Source organism: Gracilinanus agilis, chromosome 2, assembly GCF_016433145.1.
Source record: "Gracilinanus agilis isolate LMUSP501 chromosome 2, AgileGrace, whole genome shotgun sequence".
Lineage (NCBI taxonomy): Eukaryota > Metazoa > Chordata > Mammalia > Didelphimorphia > Didelphidae > Gracilinanus > Gracilinanus agilis.
This window is the reverse complement of record NC_058131.1, coordinates 442,724,637-442,738,716: the sequence shown is the minus strand read 5'-3', so window position 1 is coordinate 442,738,716 and position 14,080 is coordinate 442,724,637. Positions and strand designations below refer to the sequence as shown.

General features: G+C 34.0%; 1 protein-coding gene across 5 annotated transcripts in view; it reads right to left on the bottom strand.

Annotated features, from left to right (window-relative positions):
* Positions 1 to 14,080, bottom strand: part of TRIM9 (tripartite motif containing 9) — a 218,460-nt gene that overhangs the window by 8,564 nt on the left and 195,816 nt on the right. For 2 of the 5 annotated variants that reach the window (XM_044664741.1, XM_044664742.1), the window contains exon 8: positions 13,788 to 13,806. The exons of the other annotated variants lie outside the window; for them this stretch is intronic. In XM_044664741.1, coding sequence (XP_044520676.1) covers positions 13,788 to 13,806 — 19 coding nt within the window. The remainder of the gene's footprint in view (positions 1 to 13,787; positions 13,807 to 14,080) is intronic. 5 annotated transcript variants of the gene reach the window in all.

The window sequence follows — 14,080 nt, the reverse complement described above, 5'->3', positions numbered from 1 at the left end:
TTCTAGTTCTTTTCAACCTAATTGCCAGGATTTTGTCTACACATATCTCAAGACTTTGTTAAATAAGCCTACTTTGGCTACATATGCAGTTCTACTCTTTAAAATGCTGTCCTGTGAGTAGACTGAGCAAGGACTATGTCATAATGTTCTTTGAATTTAATATAAATTATACCTCTCTTTCCTTTTTAAAAAAAAAAAGGAAAATTTTGAAAATCCATCTCAAGTCTCAGGTTTCAACCCCACCCTTTTGATTAAGCATATATACATACTATGGAAGGAGACCAGAGGCATCATAGCTCCCTGGATTTCTGTAAAATGCTTGCCTCTTGTCCCCCATGACTCCTGGCATCCAGAAGGCTGGCCTCTGACCTGAGCTATGGTCAAGTCTGTCCAATCAGGAAGATATAGAAGGATACCACTGGCATTATAACAAAGGGTATTAAGGGAAACAGCAAGATCTTTTTGGCTTTTCAGCTCTTGGTCTTGGTCTAGGAACTTGGCTGGCTTTAGGTAAGAAGCTATATGGCCATTTTGACATTTTTTGGAGTGACTTCTCTTGGCTAATGAAAGGAAACACCAGTGACAAACTCAGGCTTGGGTCCCTGATTAGGTTTATTTCTCTATCTCTATCTCCAACTCCAACTTTTACTTTCTAATAAATAATTATATGTTAATATAATGTCTCCAGATAATTTTAACCCTAACAGTATATTTTAACAGAATGATTAACTGCTGAAATTGTTAAAAAAACAGAATAATTTGTAAGCAAAAAGTGCAAATATGAGCAAAAGGAATAATTTCACTAATGTGGAAAGCTTACTTCTCAATATACACATTAATAGCAGCTCCACACTGACACAACAGATAACTTCATTATTCAAATCCTTTCCATCCTAGAAACAGTCTATAGATAGAGGATAACTATACCTTTGTAATGTGCACATGGATTTCAAGAACAAAATACACTATTTCAGAAATGCCTGAAGGGCACAGAGATCAAGAGAAAACGTCAGATATATTCAGCTTACCTGGTGCATTCAGAGACTGTAAAGAAGAATGTAAACTCAATTGGTGGGCTGAAGATCGGATATCAAAGCAGGATCTCCCAGGAAAGTTGGGCTGTAGATTAAGAGTTGATGAGAAGGGACTCATCCGTCGGAGCTGTAATCTTTCTGAAGATGATGGAAAAGTGAGGGTCTGCTCTTCTGAATCTGTGTCTGAATCAATGTAAACTAGATATCAGAAAGCTGTCACCTATGTAAAAATTCTTACCAATTACACTAGCATAAATTCCGACTCAATGGGGAAAGGGTATATATGTCCTTTCCTTAAATCGCAAGGGGTTTGGGGCAAGAACAAAACAGAAGATTCTCTAAGTCCAATATTTGTATATGTTTGAATGTAAACAGAGATTTATGTGTATCCCTGCTCTCTCTTCTGACATTTTAAATAGCATGGTTTTTATTCTTCCAAAATGTTACAGGGCCATCAAATAATTAGTAAATTTCTTTTTTGTAATTTTGACATTTTTCATGTTGAAATTTACTATTGAAAATAAATTTCACTAGGTGAGAACCAAAAGAGCCAAAGACCAAAGCTCTTATCCTAGACAAGTGATGGTGCCTATAGCATGCATGCCAAAGATGGCATGCTTGCCACCCCCCATCCCCAGAGTTTTTTACTAGAAAGGCAGAGAGACTTCTCCCTTCCTTCTCTCCACCATGCTTGATGACACTTTTTCATATCACCCATCTCCTCTGCCCAGTAGTCCAATGGGAATGCACAATGGGTAAGATGGGTGTCTCACAGGCAGCAGAGCTGGAGGGGAGCAGAGCATTAGGGCTACTCCCCTCCCCCTCTTCACCTGTGCTGAGGACATTTCTCACTTCACCCACCCCTCTGCCCAGCAACCCAATGGAAGGGAACTTCCTCCCTTCCCTGACTGGGGTAATGTGGACAGCTTATGGACAGCAGAGCTAGAGGGTAGTGGAGTGCTTGAGCCACTTCCTTCTCTACACTTGCTGGGGATATTCCTCATTTCACCTACTCTTCCACCCTCCACACAGCAGTCCAATGGTAGTGCTTTCTCCCTGCCCTATGTGGAGTGAGGGGAGGCAAGAAGCTCCCAGCACTCAGTGGGAGGGGTGGGGCAAGAGAGGGCACACAGTCTCTAAAAGATTTGCCATCACTACCCTAGACAATTGTTTGGCAAATGTATCCTTAGGCAACAAAATTCTTTTCAGAGTTTTTGCATAAGAGATGATGACAATTAGAGATTATATACTCGTAGTTTTCACTTTCCTTCTTTTAAATATTTTCTCATTAAAAATCTATTAAAGATTTTATTCCCCACAGTAGTCAACAAAGCTCTCTCAAGTTTTGGCCTTTATAATAAAGGACTAATGTAAAATTCAAATGGCTCAGACAAAGCCATTTGTTCAGACAAAGAAATTGGATTCCTATCTGGTCCTATGAAGTTAGTTTTAGGTCCTGGAAATTTCATTTAACTTCTTATAAGTATTAAAATAAACTGATCTTACACAATGTGAGTTATTTGTAAAACAATGTCAGAGGATATATTCAGGAATTAGACCTCCAAAAATGTATGTATAACAAATTTAAATTTATTCTGCCTATTATAACTTATCACTTTTTAAAATCTAGATACTAAACAAAATTAAAAACCACTCTAGGGCATATTATTGCTTCAATGAATAGGCACTGCAGAAATACTAAGTTGGGGCAGCTAGGTAGCTAGATGAATAGAGTCAGGCCTAGGGACAGGAGGTCCTGAGTTCAAATCTTACCTCAGATACGTCTTAGCTGTGTAACCTTAGACTTACCTCTAATTGCCTAGCCTTAATGCTCTTCTTCCCTGTACTGCCAGTGAAATACAAATTGACAATAGTTTTCTAATGAATAACTTAGATATCTATCAGTGAACTGAAATATTGGTGTAATTCCTCAAAATGTATTCTGCTTAGTATCAATTCTAAGACAGAAGCTTTTTTAAGGCTTAAAAAAACCCCACAAAATAATGATAGTATAAGAATATTTTTAACTGTCTGTCCTTTGCAAATAAAACAGCTAGTGAATTTATTTTTCTAAATTACAAAAAGTATCTGCTGCTTAAAAAAAAGGTCATTTAATACTAATCAGATGTATTGGAATAGACTGTTAAGTGGAATTTTAAATATTTTTGACTCGGAACTCCACTTTAAAGGAACTAGAAATGATGACGCAAGTGGTTTCTTATTCTGTTGAAATCTTGCCAGGTAAATTTCTAAAATCCATTTTATGGTTATGAAAATTCTGCTGTTATTCTGCTGAATGTAAAAAGTAGATCCCATAGCTGCATTCTCATTTGTTTCACTATGCTTCTTTGTGAGTGATTGATATTTAATAACAGAGATCTTAAATGTGTACATTTCTTGGAGTCAGTTTGAACTATTTAAAATGCATTTAAAATCTTATTTTATCTTTGGTTTTTAATATCACTTTCAATTCTGAATATATTCCTCTTTCCTTACCTAGAAATAAGCCTTTCTATCTAGCAAAAGTTATAAAAAGAAAAAAGAAAATTTTAGAAAATCAAATTACTATACCAATTATTTTACAACATATTCAGTATTTAATACTCATAGTCCCCACAACTCCATAAAGAGTGTAGAGAATGTATTTTCTCAACCTTTCTATGAGGTGAAGCTTGACCAATATAATTGAACAGAATTCAGTTTCATTTTTTTATAAGGTAGATATTAGAAGAAAATTTAAAAAAACCAGTCGTGTTTTTATTTCAGTGGTCATAGAGACAGAGGTGTTCTTGCAGATAGTGTTTGAATTAAAACAAAAAACAAATAAAAAACTCAAAAAACAATGAGTTAGAAGAAGAGAGAAGCAGTTGGTACTAATAGACATATATCTTTTATATTTTCCATAAGAATTTATACTCTTTCTTCCTAACAATGCAAACTAGTTGGAATGTACTTCATATTGGTATTTAGAAGACCTATGTAAATTATTGAATATGATGTATTGGGAGGGGGGGAAACTGTTGAAATTATTTTTATGGAAGATTTAAAAAATTATAATTAAAATAATGTAAATGTTTAAATAGCATTTTTTGCTTTTAGAATATCTTATAGCTATATTTATCAAACACCATAATATTATCTTGATTATTAAGTAAAAACTTTTCCCCACATTTTAATAAGAATCTGCATAGCACTGCAGATTTCATTAAACACTGGCAGTTGATTTGTTATTCTTAAATCTAGATAAAAAAGGAAAGAATATATGGCAGAATTCATTCCCAATGATTCTGAACTATAAGGATGATATTTGAAAATAAGTATTGTTTTTATTAGTTTAAAGATAAGAAGTAGAGAAGCTGGCTTGAGAAAGAATTGGAGTTTCAAATAAAGCTGAGAGAGTGTGTTAATTTCAACTGGTGGCAGTTATAACCGTTATTTCCATGACAATTACACTTTCTGGGTGTGGCATTCCAGGAGGGGCTTCTGGCAGTGGACAGAGCCACATGTAGCTACTTTCTCTCTTAGGACTGGAGAAGGTAACATCTTTGCCTCTCTCTATCTTGGTCTGAGGGAAAGACTTGAAAGAGTGGAGTGTTTTCTTTTCCAACTTGGGAAAACACTATTCATTTATCTTTTACTGTCTATAGATTAGTTAAACTGTGAAAAGACCAAACAAAATCTGGTCTTTTGTTTGTACTCTGAGTCTGTTAAGGTTCAGAGTCCTAACTTGATTCTTGTGGAGACTCAACCAGCTAGCCTTGGTTATCTTTGTGACTTAAATGTGAAGTTAAGAGTTAGAGTGGTTAGGTTTATTTAGAATAGTATAAATTTGGTTAGTTAGATCAGGGACGTAGCCTGTGAACCACAGGAGAAGTGGTTCCTTGAGGGACCTAGGAGTTTATTTGAGGGGAGTTGGAATCCCTTAAAATTAGAAATCCTTTTTCCTTTATATATATTTAAATAAATAGTTTATTTTTCATAAACAAGAGTCTCTTTAGCATTCCTTGCACCTGGCCCTGAAGGGAAATTCATCATTGAGCTTCACTTCACTTACCATTGAAGATACTTTGATATAATCTATCAAAAGTATCTAGAAAAAATTTTCAACCTTTGTTTTCTAGTTCCTTGTGGGCTCGCCTATTTTATTTTTACAGAACTTTGGCACAATCATCAGAAAAGTCATTTTAATGTTTGATTAAAACATTTATAGTGGTTCCATCAAAAACCAATTATAGACTTCTTGGGGTGGAGCCAATAAGGTGGAGTGAACCAGAACTGCTTTGTGTAATCACAAGAATCCTCTCTGACCAAGATTAAAATATCACCACAAAATAAATATAAAGAGGTGTGAGAAATCACTATAGAAAGGGCAGGTAACAGTGGTGATGGGTAATGCTTTAACTTTACTCTCATCCTAACTGGCTCAGAGAGGGAAAAACAATTATACTCAGTGGGGTATAAAATTTTATCTTACAATACTCAGTGGGGTATAAGATTCTATCTTACCCTACAGAGAAGTAGAAGGGGAATAAGACAATGGAAGAGGGAGATAATTGGAGGGGGGGTAAAAAGTGAGGGGATAAAAAAAAGCAAAACGCTGGTGAGGAAGAACAGAGAGAAAGGGAACAGAGTAGGATCTAAAGGAGATAATATGATGGAGGGCAATAAGGAGATAATAATCATAATTCTGAATGTGAATGGGATGAACTCACCCATAAAACAGAAGTAGATAGCAAAATGGAATAAAAACTAGAATCATACTATATGTTGTTTACTGGAAACACATTTGAGGCAAGATGACAAACATGGAGCAGAATTTATTATGCATCATCTAAAGTAAAAAAAGCAGGAGTAGCAATCATGATACCAGATAAAACTAAAGTAGAAATTCATCTGATTAAAAGAGATAAGAAAGGAAATTGCATTTTGCTAAAAGGTACTATAAACAATGAAGCAATAGCATTACTAAACATTTATGTACCAAATAGTATCTCATCTAGATTTCTAAAGGAGAAATTAAAGGAGCTTAAGGAGGAAAAAGAGAGTAAGACCATACTAGTGAGGGATCTCAACCTTCCCCTTTCAGAACTAGATAAATCAAACAAAAATAAATAAGAAAGTAAGGGAAGTGAATGAAATGTCAGAAAAATGAGAGCTAATAGATATCTGGAGAAAATTGAACAGGGATAAAAAGGAACATAATTTCTTCTTAGCACAGTACATGGTACATATACAAAGATCAGCCATGTACTATGGCATAGAAATATTGCAAACAAATGCAAAAAAGAAGAAATAATAAATGTAACTTTTCCAGGTTATAATAAAAATTATAATTATCAATGGTCCATGGAAATGCAAATTTAAAATTAATTGGAAACTAAATAATCTTACTTCTTCAAAACTGGTGGGTCAAAAAACATCATAGAAACAATTGTGAACTTCATTAAAGAGATTGACAATGAGGAGAAAACATATCAAAATCTATGGGAGACAGCCAAATTCAGGGGAAAATTCATATCTCTGAGTGCCTATAGGAACAAACTTGAGAGGGAGGAGATCAATGATTTGGGCTTGCAACTTAAAAATTAGAAAAAGAAGAAAATAAAAGAATATAAATAAAAGAAAATAAAAGAAAATAAAAATCTCCAGATAAAAACTAAATTGGAAATTCTAAAAATTAAAGGTGAAATCAATAAAATTGAAAGCAAAAGAACTATTGAATTAATTGAATTAATAAATAAGACTCAGAGCTGGTACTTCATAAAAACAAATAAAATAGATAAAGTATTGGTTAATCTAATTAAAAAAGAAGAGAATCAAATCAACAGTATCAAAGATTAAAAGGGTGATCTCACCTCTATGAAGAGGAAATCAAACTAATTATTCAGAACTATTTTGCCCAATTATGTGGCAATAAATATGACAATCTGGGTGAATTGGGTGAATATTTACAAAAATGTAAATTGCCTAGATTAACAAAAGAGGAAATAGAATACTTAAATAATCCTATATCAGAAAAAGAAATTGAACAACCCATCAAAGACCTTTCTAAGAAAAAATCCCCAGAGTCAATAGATTCACAAATGAATTCTATCAAACATTTAAAGAATGACTAATCCCAATATTATACAAATTATTTGACAAAATAAGCAAAGAAGGAGTCTTATCAAATTCTTTTTATGACACAAATATGGCATTCATGCCAAAGCCAGGAAGAGCAAAAACAGATAAAGAAAACTATGGACCAATCTCCTTAATGAGCATAGATGTAACAATTTTAAATAAAACACTAGCAAAAAAGACTACAGCACTTTATCACAAGGGTTATCCACTCTGACAGGGTGTGATTTATACCAGGAATGCAAGGATGGTTTAATATTAGGAAAATCATCCACATAATTGATCATATCAATTATCAAACCAAAGTAAATCAAATGATTATCTCAATAGATACAGAAAAGGCCTTTGACAAAATACAACACCCACTCCTATTGAAAACACTAGAAAGTATAGGAATAGAAAGGCCCTTCCTCAAAAGGATAAACATAAAATAAATAATAAATACCAACAAAACCACCAGCAATTATCATCTGCAATGGGGAAAAGTTAGAAGCCTTCCCAACAAGATCAGGATCATGTCCATTATCACCTCTATTATTTAATATTGTACTAGAAATGCTGGTGATAGCAAATTAGTGAAAAAGAAATCGAAGGGACCAAAGTAGGCAATGAGGAAACTAAATTATCACTCTTTGCAGATGATATGATGGTGTACTTAAAGAATCCTAGAAAATCAACTAAAAGGCTAGTGGAAACAATCAACAACTTTAACAAAGTTTCATGGTACAAAATTCTATATATTTTCAACACAATTCAGGAGCAGGAATTAGAAAGAGAAACCCCATTTAAAACCACTTTGGACAATAGAAAATATTTAGGAATCTATCTGTCAAGGCAAAAAGAGGAATTCTATGAACACAACTGCAAAACACATTTCACACAATTAAAACTAGGTCTAAATAATTGAAAAAAACATTAATTGCTCATTGGCAGAATGAACTAATATAATAAAAATGACAATCCTACCCAAATCATTTTACTTATTTAGTGCCATACCTATCAAAGCACCAAAAAAACTTTTTTATAGAATTAGAAAAAAATTGTAACAAAGTTCATCTGGAAGAACAAAAGATCAGGAATATTAAGGGAAATGATGGAGAAAAATGTGAATAATTGGGGCCTACCAGTACCAGATCTTAAACTGTATGATAAAGCAGTGATCATCGAAACAATCTGGTTTTGGCTAAGAGATATAAGGGTGGATCAACGGAATAGACTAGGGGTAAATGATCTCAGCAAATTAGTGCTTGATAAACCCAAAGAGCCCAATTTTTGGGGAAAGAACTCACTATTTGACAAAAACTGCTGGGAAAATTGGAAAACAGTATGAGAAAAATCAGGTCTAGATCAACATCTGACAACCATATACCAAGATCAATTCAAAATGGGTAATATATATGTATACACATATATATTAAGACATATATAAAGAGTGAAATAATAAACAAATTAGGTGAACATAGAATAGTATATCTGTGATATCTGCAAATTTAAGACCAAGCAAGAGATAGAAAATATTACATAATGTAAAATGAATGATTTTGATCACATGAAATTAAAATGTTTTTGTTCAAATGAAACCAATGCAAACAAAAATATAAGGAAAGCAACAAACTGGCAAAAATATTTTATAACAAAATCCTCTGACAAAGGTTTAATTTCCCAAATATATGAAGAACTAAGTCAAATTTGCCAAAAATCTCGCTATTCCCCATTTGACAAATAGTCAAGGGATATGAATAGGCAGTTTTCACATGATGAAATCAAGACTATCAATATGCACATGAAAAAGTGGTCTAAATCCCTCTTGATTAGAGAAATAAAAATTAAAACAACATTGAGGTACCATCTTAAACCAACAGAGTGGCCAATATGACAGCAAAGGAAAATGAGAAACATTGGAGGTGATGTGGCAAAATTGGGACACTAATACACTGCTGGTGGAGTTGTGAATTCATCCTACCACTCTGGAGAGCAATTTGGAATTATGCCCAAAGGGTTTTTAAAAGACTGTCTGCCCTTTGATCCAGCCATACCACTGCCGGGTTGTACCCCAAAGAGATAATAAGAGAAAACCCTTGTACAAAAATATTTAAAGCCATTCTCTTTTTGTTGGCAAAAATTTGGAAAATGAAGTGGTGTCCATTTATTGGGGAATAGCTGCACAAATTGTGTTATCTGATGGTGCTGAAAGGAATGTTGAAGTGGACTGGAAATACTTCCAGGAATTGATGGAGAACAAAAGGAGCAGAACCAGGAGAACATTGTACAGAGACTGATACATTATAGCACAATTGAATGTAATAGACTTTTCTACCAGTAGCATTTGATCCAGGACAACATTGAGGAACTTATGAGAAAGAATGCTATTTACATGCAGAGAAAGAACTGTTAGTAGAAACGTAGAAGAAAAACATATGATCAGTCATGTGGTTTGGTGGGGATACGATTAGAGTTTTGGTGTTAAAAGATCATTCTACTGCAAATGTGAATAACATGGAAGTAGGATTTGAACAATGGTACATGTATAACCCAGTGAAATTGTTTATCTGCTTCAGAAGTGGAGAGGGAATAGGGATGGGAAAAATCATGAATCACATAATCATGGGAAAATGTTTGAAATAAATAAATAAATTTTTAAAAAGAATTAAAAAATTTTAAACCAATTAAGCAATTTAACTATTTCATTCTCACCAGAAAGAAAGATATATTCAATTAAGTCATTTTTTTCTGGCCTAAAAGATGGACTGATTTATAATTTGCCACTTAAATAGTTTTGTCAATGGATTTTGCCACCATGCTGCTCCCTCTGTCCTTGTGTGCCCCTTCTTTCCCTCAGGACAACCTCCTAGAATTTCTAATTTTTAGGAATGGCTCAGATTTTCCATGCTTGTGATCATCACCTCCCAGTTCCATGAGAATGACACTATCTCTTTCAGTTCCTTTTTATATATTGTCTTTCTCTATTAGAATATATGTTCCTTGATAATTATTCAGTTGTTTTCAGTTGTCTCCAGCTCTTTGTTGAAGATTATATTTGGGGTTTTCTTGGCAAAGATACTGGAATAATTTGCCATTTCCTTCACCAGTTCAATTTATAGATGAGGAGCCTGAAGCAAACAGGTTTTAGTGAGTTCCACAGAGTCATAAATCTAGTGCCTTGAGACTAGATTTGAACTGAGGAATATGAGTCTTTCTAATTCCTGGACCAAGACTTTATCCACTGTGTTACCTAGCTGCCTTGACAGTAGAGGATATTTTTAATTTTACTTGTATTTGTAACCACCCAGTGCCTGACACATAATAAACATTTAATAAATATTTGCTGACTTGAATTGACTTATCATGTAAATATTTTTCTTGGTGACAATCTTATTTCTCCTTTCAAGCATCTTTTCTGCTTAGATGAATTTCTTATTGTCTATCATTCTACCATCCTTCCCCAAATCTTGTGTCTTCTTTCATTGTAGATCCTACATATGGCAAGCCATTTCTCAATAATTTGTCACATTTTCATTCCTTTTAACCTCAAGCAACAACTAAAATCTTACCTCTTCCACAAAGCCTTCCATTGCTAAGTAGAAGACATGCAATATCTAACCTGGAGTTACTCATACTTCATGAAGAAACAGATACATACTTTAAAAAATATTTACTAATTTCCTTTGTGTTTTGTATCAGGATTTTTCAAAGATAAAAATATTCTCATATTTATCTCTGCATATATCTCCAAATTGAATTAAATATAAAGAAGGTACTTTTAGAATTAGCAATTTCTCAAGAAAAACTAAGCTATAGGCTCTAAATTTTGTGTACTTGAGGAACTACACCAACATTTCAGTTTACTGATAAATATCTATGTTATTTACTAGGAAACTATTGCCAATTTATATTTCACTACTGATAAGGGGTAACTAGGTGGTATAATGGCTAGAGTCCTGTATCTGGAGTCAGGAAGAGTTGAGTACAAACGTAGCCTAAAACATTTACTTACTGTGTGACCCTGGACAAGTCATTTAATCTGTATTTGCCTCAGTTTCTCATCTGTAAAACAGAGAGACACTGGAGAAGGAAATGGCGAACTGCTCCAGTGTTCTTTGACAAGAAAATCTCAGACAAACGTCTATGGGGTCAGATAAAATTAAACATGACGGAATGACTGAAAAGTAACAAGAGATAGGAAAGCTACCCATTAAGAAGATTCCCATCATGGTGTATAACATATCCTAATATGGTCCAGGGCCAGGCTATACTGCACGATTCTAAGATTTTTTTTATGTATGCAACAACACTAAAAATTTATAAAATTTATTAACAATGCAAATTCTGCAAATTTGAAGTTACATACCCAAGCACCTTACTTAGTATTTTGAACATATCTCTGAATTGTTAGATTATTTATGTTGCTGATAAATGCAATATATTGCCAGTCTAATTCTTTTATTGGGTATATAGGCTTCTAGAAGAGTGTGGTGTACATGAAAGGGTAGTGATCAGGAGGACAAATCACTCCCTTTTGGCTATCTCAACTCTCATGTGGGCAGAGCCACTTTCTCCTATCTCTTTTGTCATATACTTTTCTTTTTAGTCAATGCCTTCAGCTCCACCTCTGGGGTAGGTTTTCCTTAAATAGGTTTTCCTTAAATCTGTGTGGGACTTCATAGGTACTGAACATTCCTAAAAGCAATTGGTTCCAGAAGAGAGAATTCCAGCCATTTTCCTATAAGGAAATGTTTAGGTTCAGATGTGCCTAGGCTCATTTGGTCTTTCTTTACCTTGGGAAGCTATATAAATTTAAAAAAAACCTTTAAACTTGTTATCTAAGCCCACTTATTGGGAAAATTCCCAGTCATTAAATTTCTCTTCTTGGGCACATGATTCCTTGTTTCCCTTCTAGATCCATTTATTAACATACATATGCAAATTAAATATCAATAATTATGTGTATTAAAAGTTTCATTTGAAGCAAGTGACAAAATAGAAAGTGAACAAATTTAATGAAAGATTGATAAATTGGTTTCGTTTCTCCATAGAGAGAGAAATAAAATTTATATGGAGAAAAGTCAGGGGATGAGAGTTTTGAATAGACATGCTTATTATATCTTTGCAGAACTATAGGCATGTCAGTCATGATTATATTGAACTCAAATCACAAAGCCTTGAAATCAGAGTATTCATGTACTCTTTGTGCTTTCCTTACTTCCTTTTTCTCATTTCAGGCTTACTGAAGCTGTGGGAGAAGCAAGTAGCAGCTCATGTTGTTGGTGACCCTTTGGCACTGATGGAGAGATCACCTCCTCTCCTCACTGCATTTGTTCATTTATACCTTTTTCTGAAACTTCAGCTCTCTCTTCTTTCAAATGAGGGTGAGAAAGACTACTCTTTCAAACAAACTCAGCCCTACTCCAGACACTGGAGTGGACAGATATTGAGGTATGGATTTATGATAGCAAATATTGATCTTCAGTACCACAATCTGTATTAACATTTTTCTTGATTTTTGACATAAGACCTAAGAACATTTTATTTAAAATCCAAAGCTCTATATTCAAGTAATGCTAAGTTTTGATCTTGAATGCTTTACTTAACTAAATTTCAGTTTTCCTATCTATAATAGATGAATCTCAGACTAGGTATTCCCTAAGGTCCCTTCATATCAAAATTATATGATTCCATTTTCTATTATTATGTGTTGTTGCTATAGAATGGTTATGTGAGTTTTCATTACCCCATGGATCATACTGTCCATAGAGTTTTCTTGACAAATGCTGGAATAATGTATTGTTTCCTTCTTTAGTGTACTAAGACAAACAGAGATTAAGTGAGTTAGCCAGGCTCACACAGATAATAAGTGAGGCCAGATTTAAATTCAGATCTTCCTGAATCCAGGCCCAGTGGTCTATCCACTGAGTCATTTGCCTGCCTCCTAATGCTATTAACAAATACTGATAAGTTTTCCTCTGAGTAAGGAAGAGCAAATATAGTAGTTTTCTTCTTTACAAAGAATAGAATCATAATTTCTGTCCTCCTCCTCTCCTTGCATTGAAACCAACAACTTGATAAATTTAACAACATTTTGCTTCTAGCCAGATATGAAGATTGGAATCCCCAGAAATTAAAATTAAGTTTTTCAGTAAGATTTGCTAAACTTACATTAAAGAACAGATTTAGGAGTAACAATTACAGATGCTTTTGTCAAGAATATGACAAAAGACAAGGGAATAAAAAAAGAAGACTCTCAAATGATATTTAAAGTGATTCTGAAAAGACAAAATTATGTTGCCAGGCATATAATTTGTGACAAAAAGTGCCATTTTAAAAAGTGACTTTTAAATTTTCTCCCAAATTGCGCAGTTGGGAAATGACAGAATGTTAAAGGTTTTGGTGATTTCTTTTTTTTTTTTTTAAACCCTTGTACTTCGGTGTATTTTCTCATAGGTGGAAGAGTGGTAAGGGTGGGCAATGGGGGTTAAGTGACTTGCCCAGGGTCACACAGCTGGAAGTGGCTGAGGCCGGGTTTGAACCTAGGACCTCCTGTCGCTAGGCCTGACTTTCACTCCACTGAGCTACCCTGCTGCCACCGGTGATTTCTTTTTTAAAGTAGTCAATAAAAGCCCTCTTGCCAATCATGACTGTGCAATGTATTCCATCTCTGAGTCCACCCAACAATTAAAGTACAATATTATTTCTGTTATTTTAGAACACACCACCCTAGCAGCATACCTATTCTTCATTTAATTTTTTTTTTAACAGGTACTTTACTGTCACCTAGATTTGATATCTCAGATTCACAAAATTTTGACTTCATCCTCCCCATATTAAAACAGTTTGCAAGCCCCTTCAGTATATTTTATCCATTATCTTCTCTTCACTCACTTCAGAACTACCACTCTAGTTCAGACCTTAATCTCAATTCACTGAGTGAC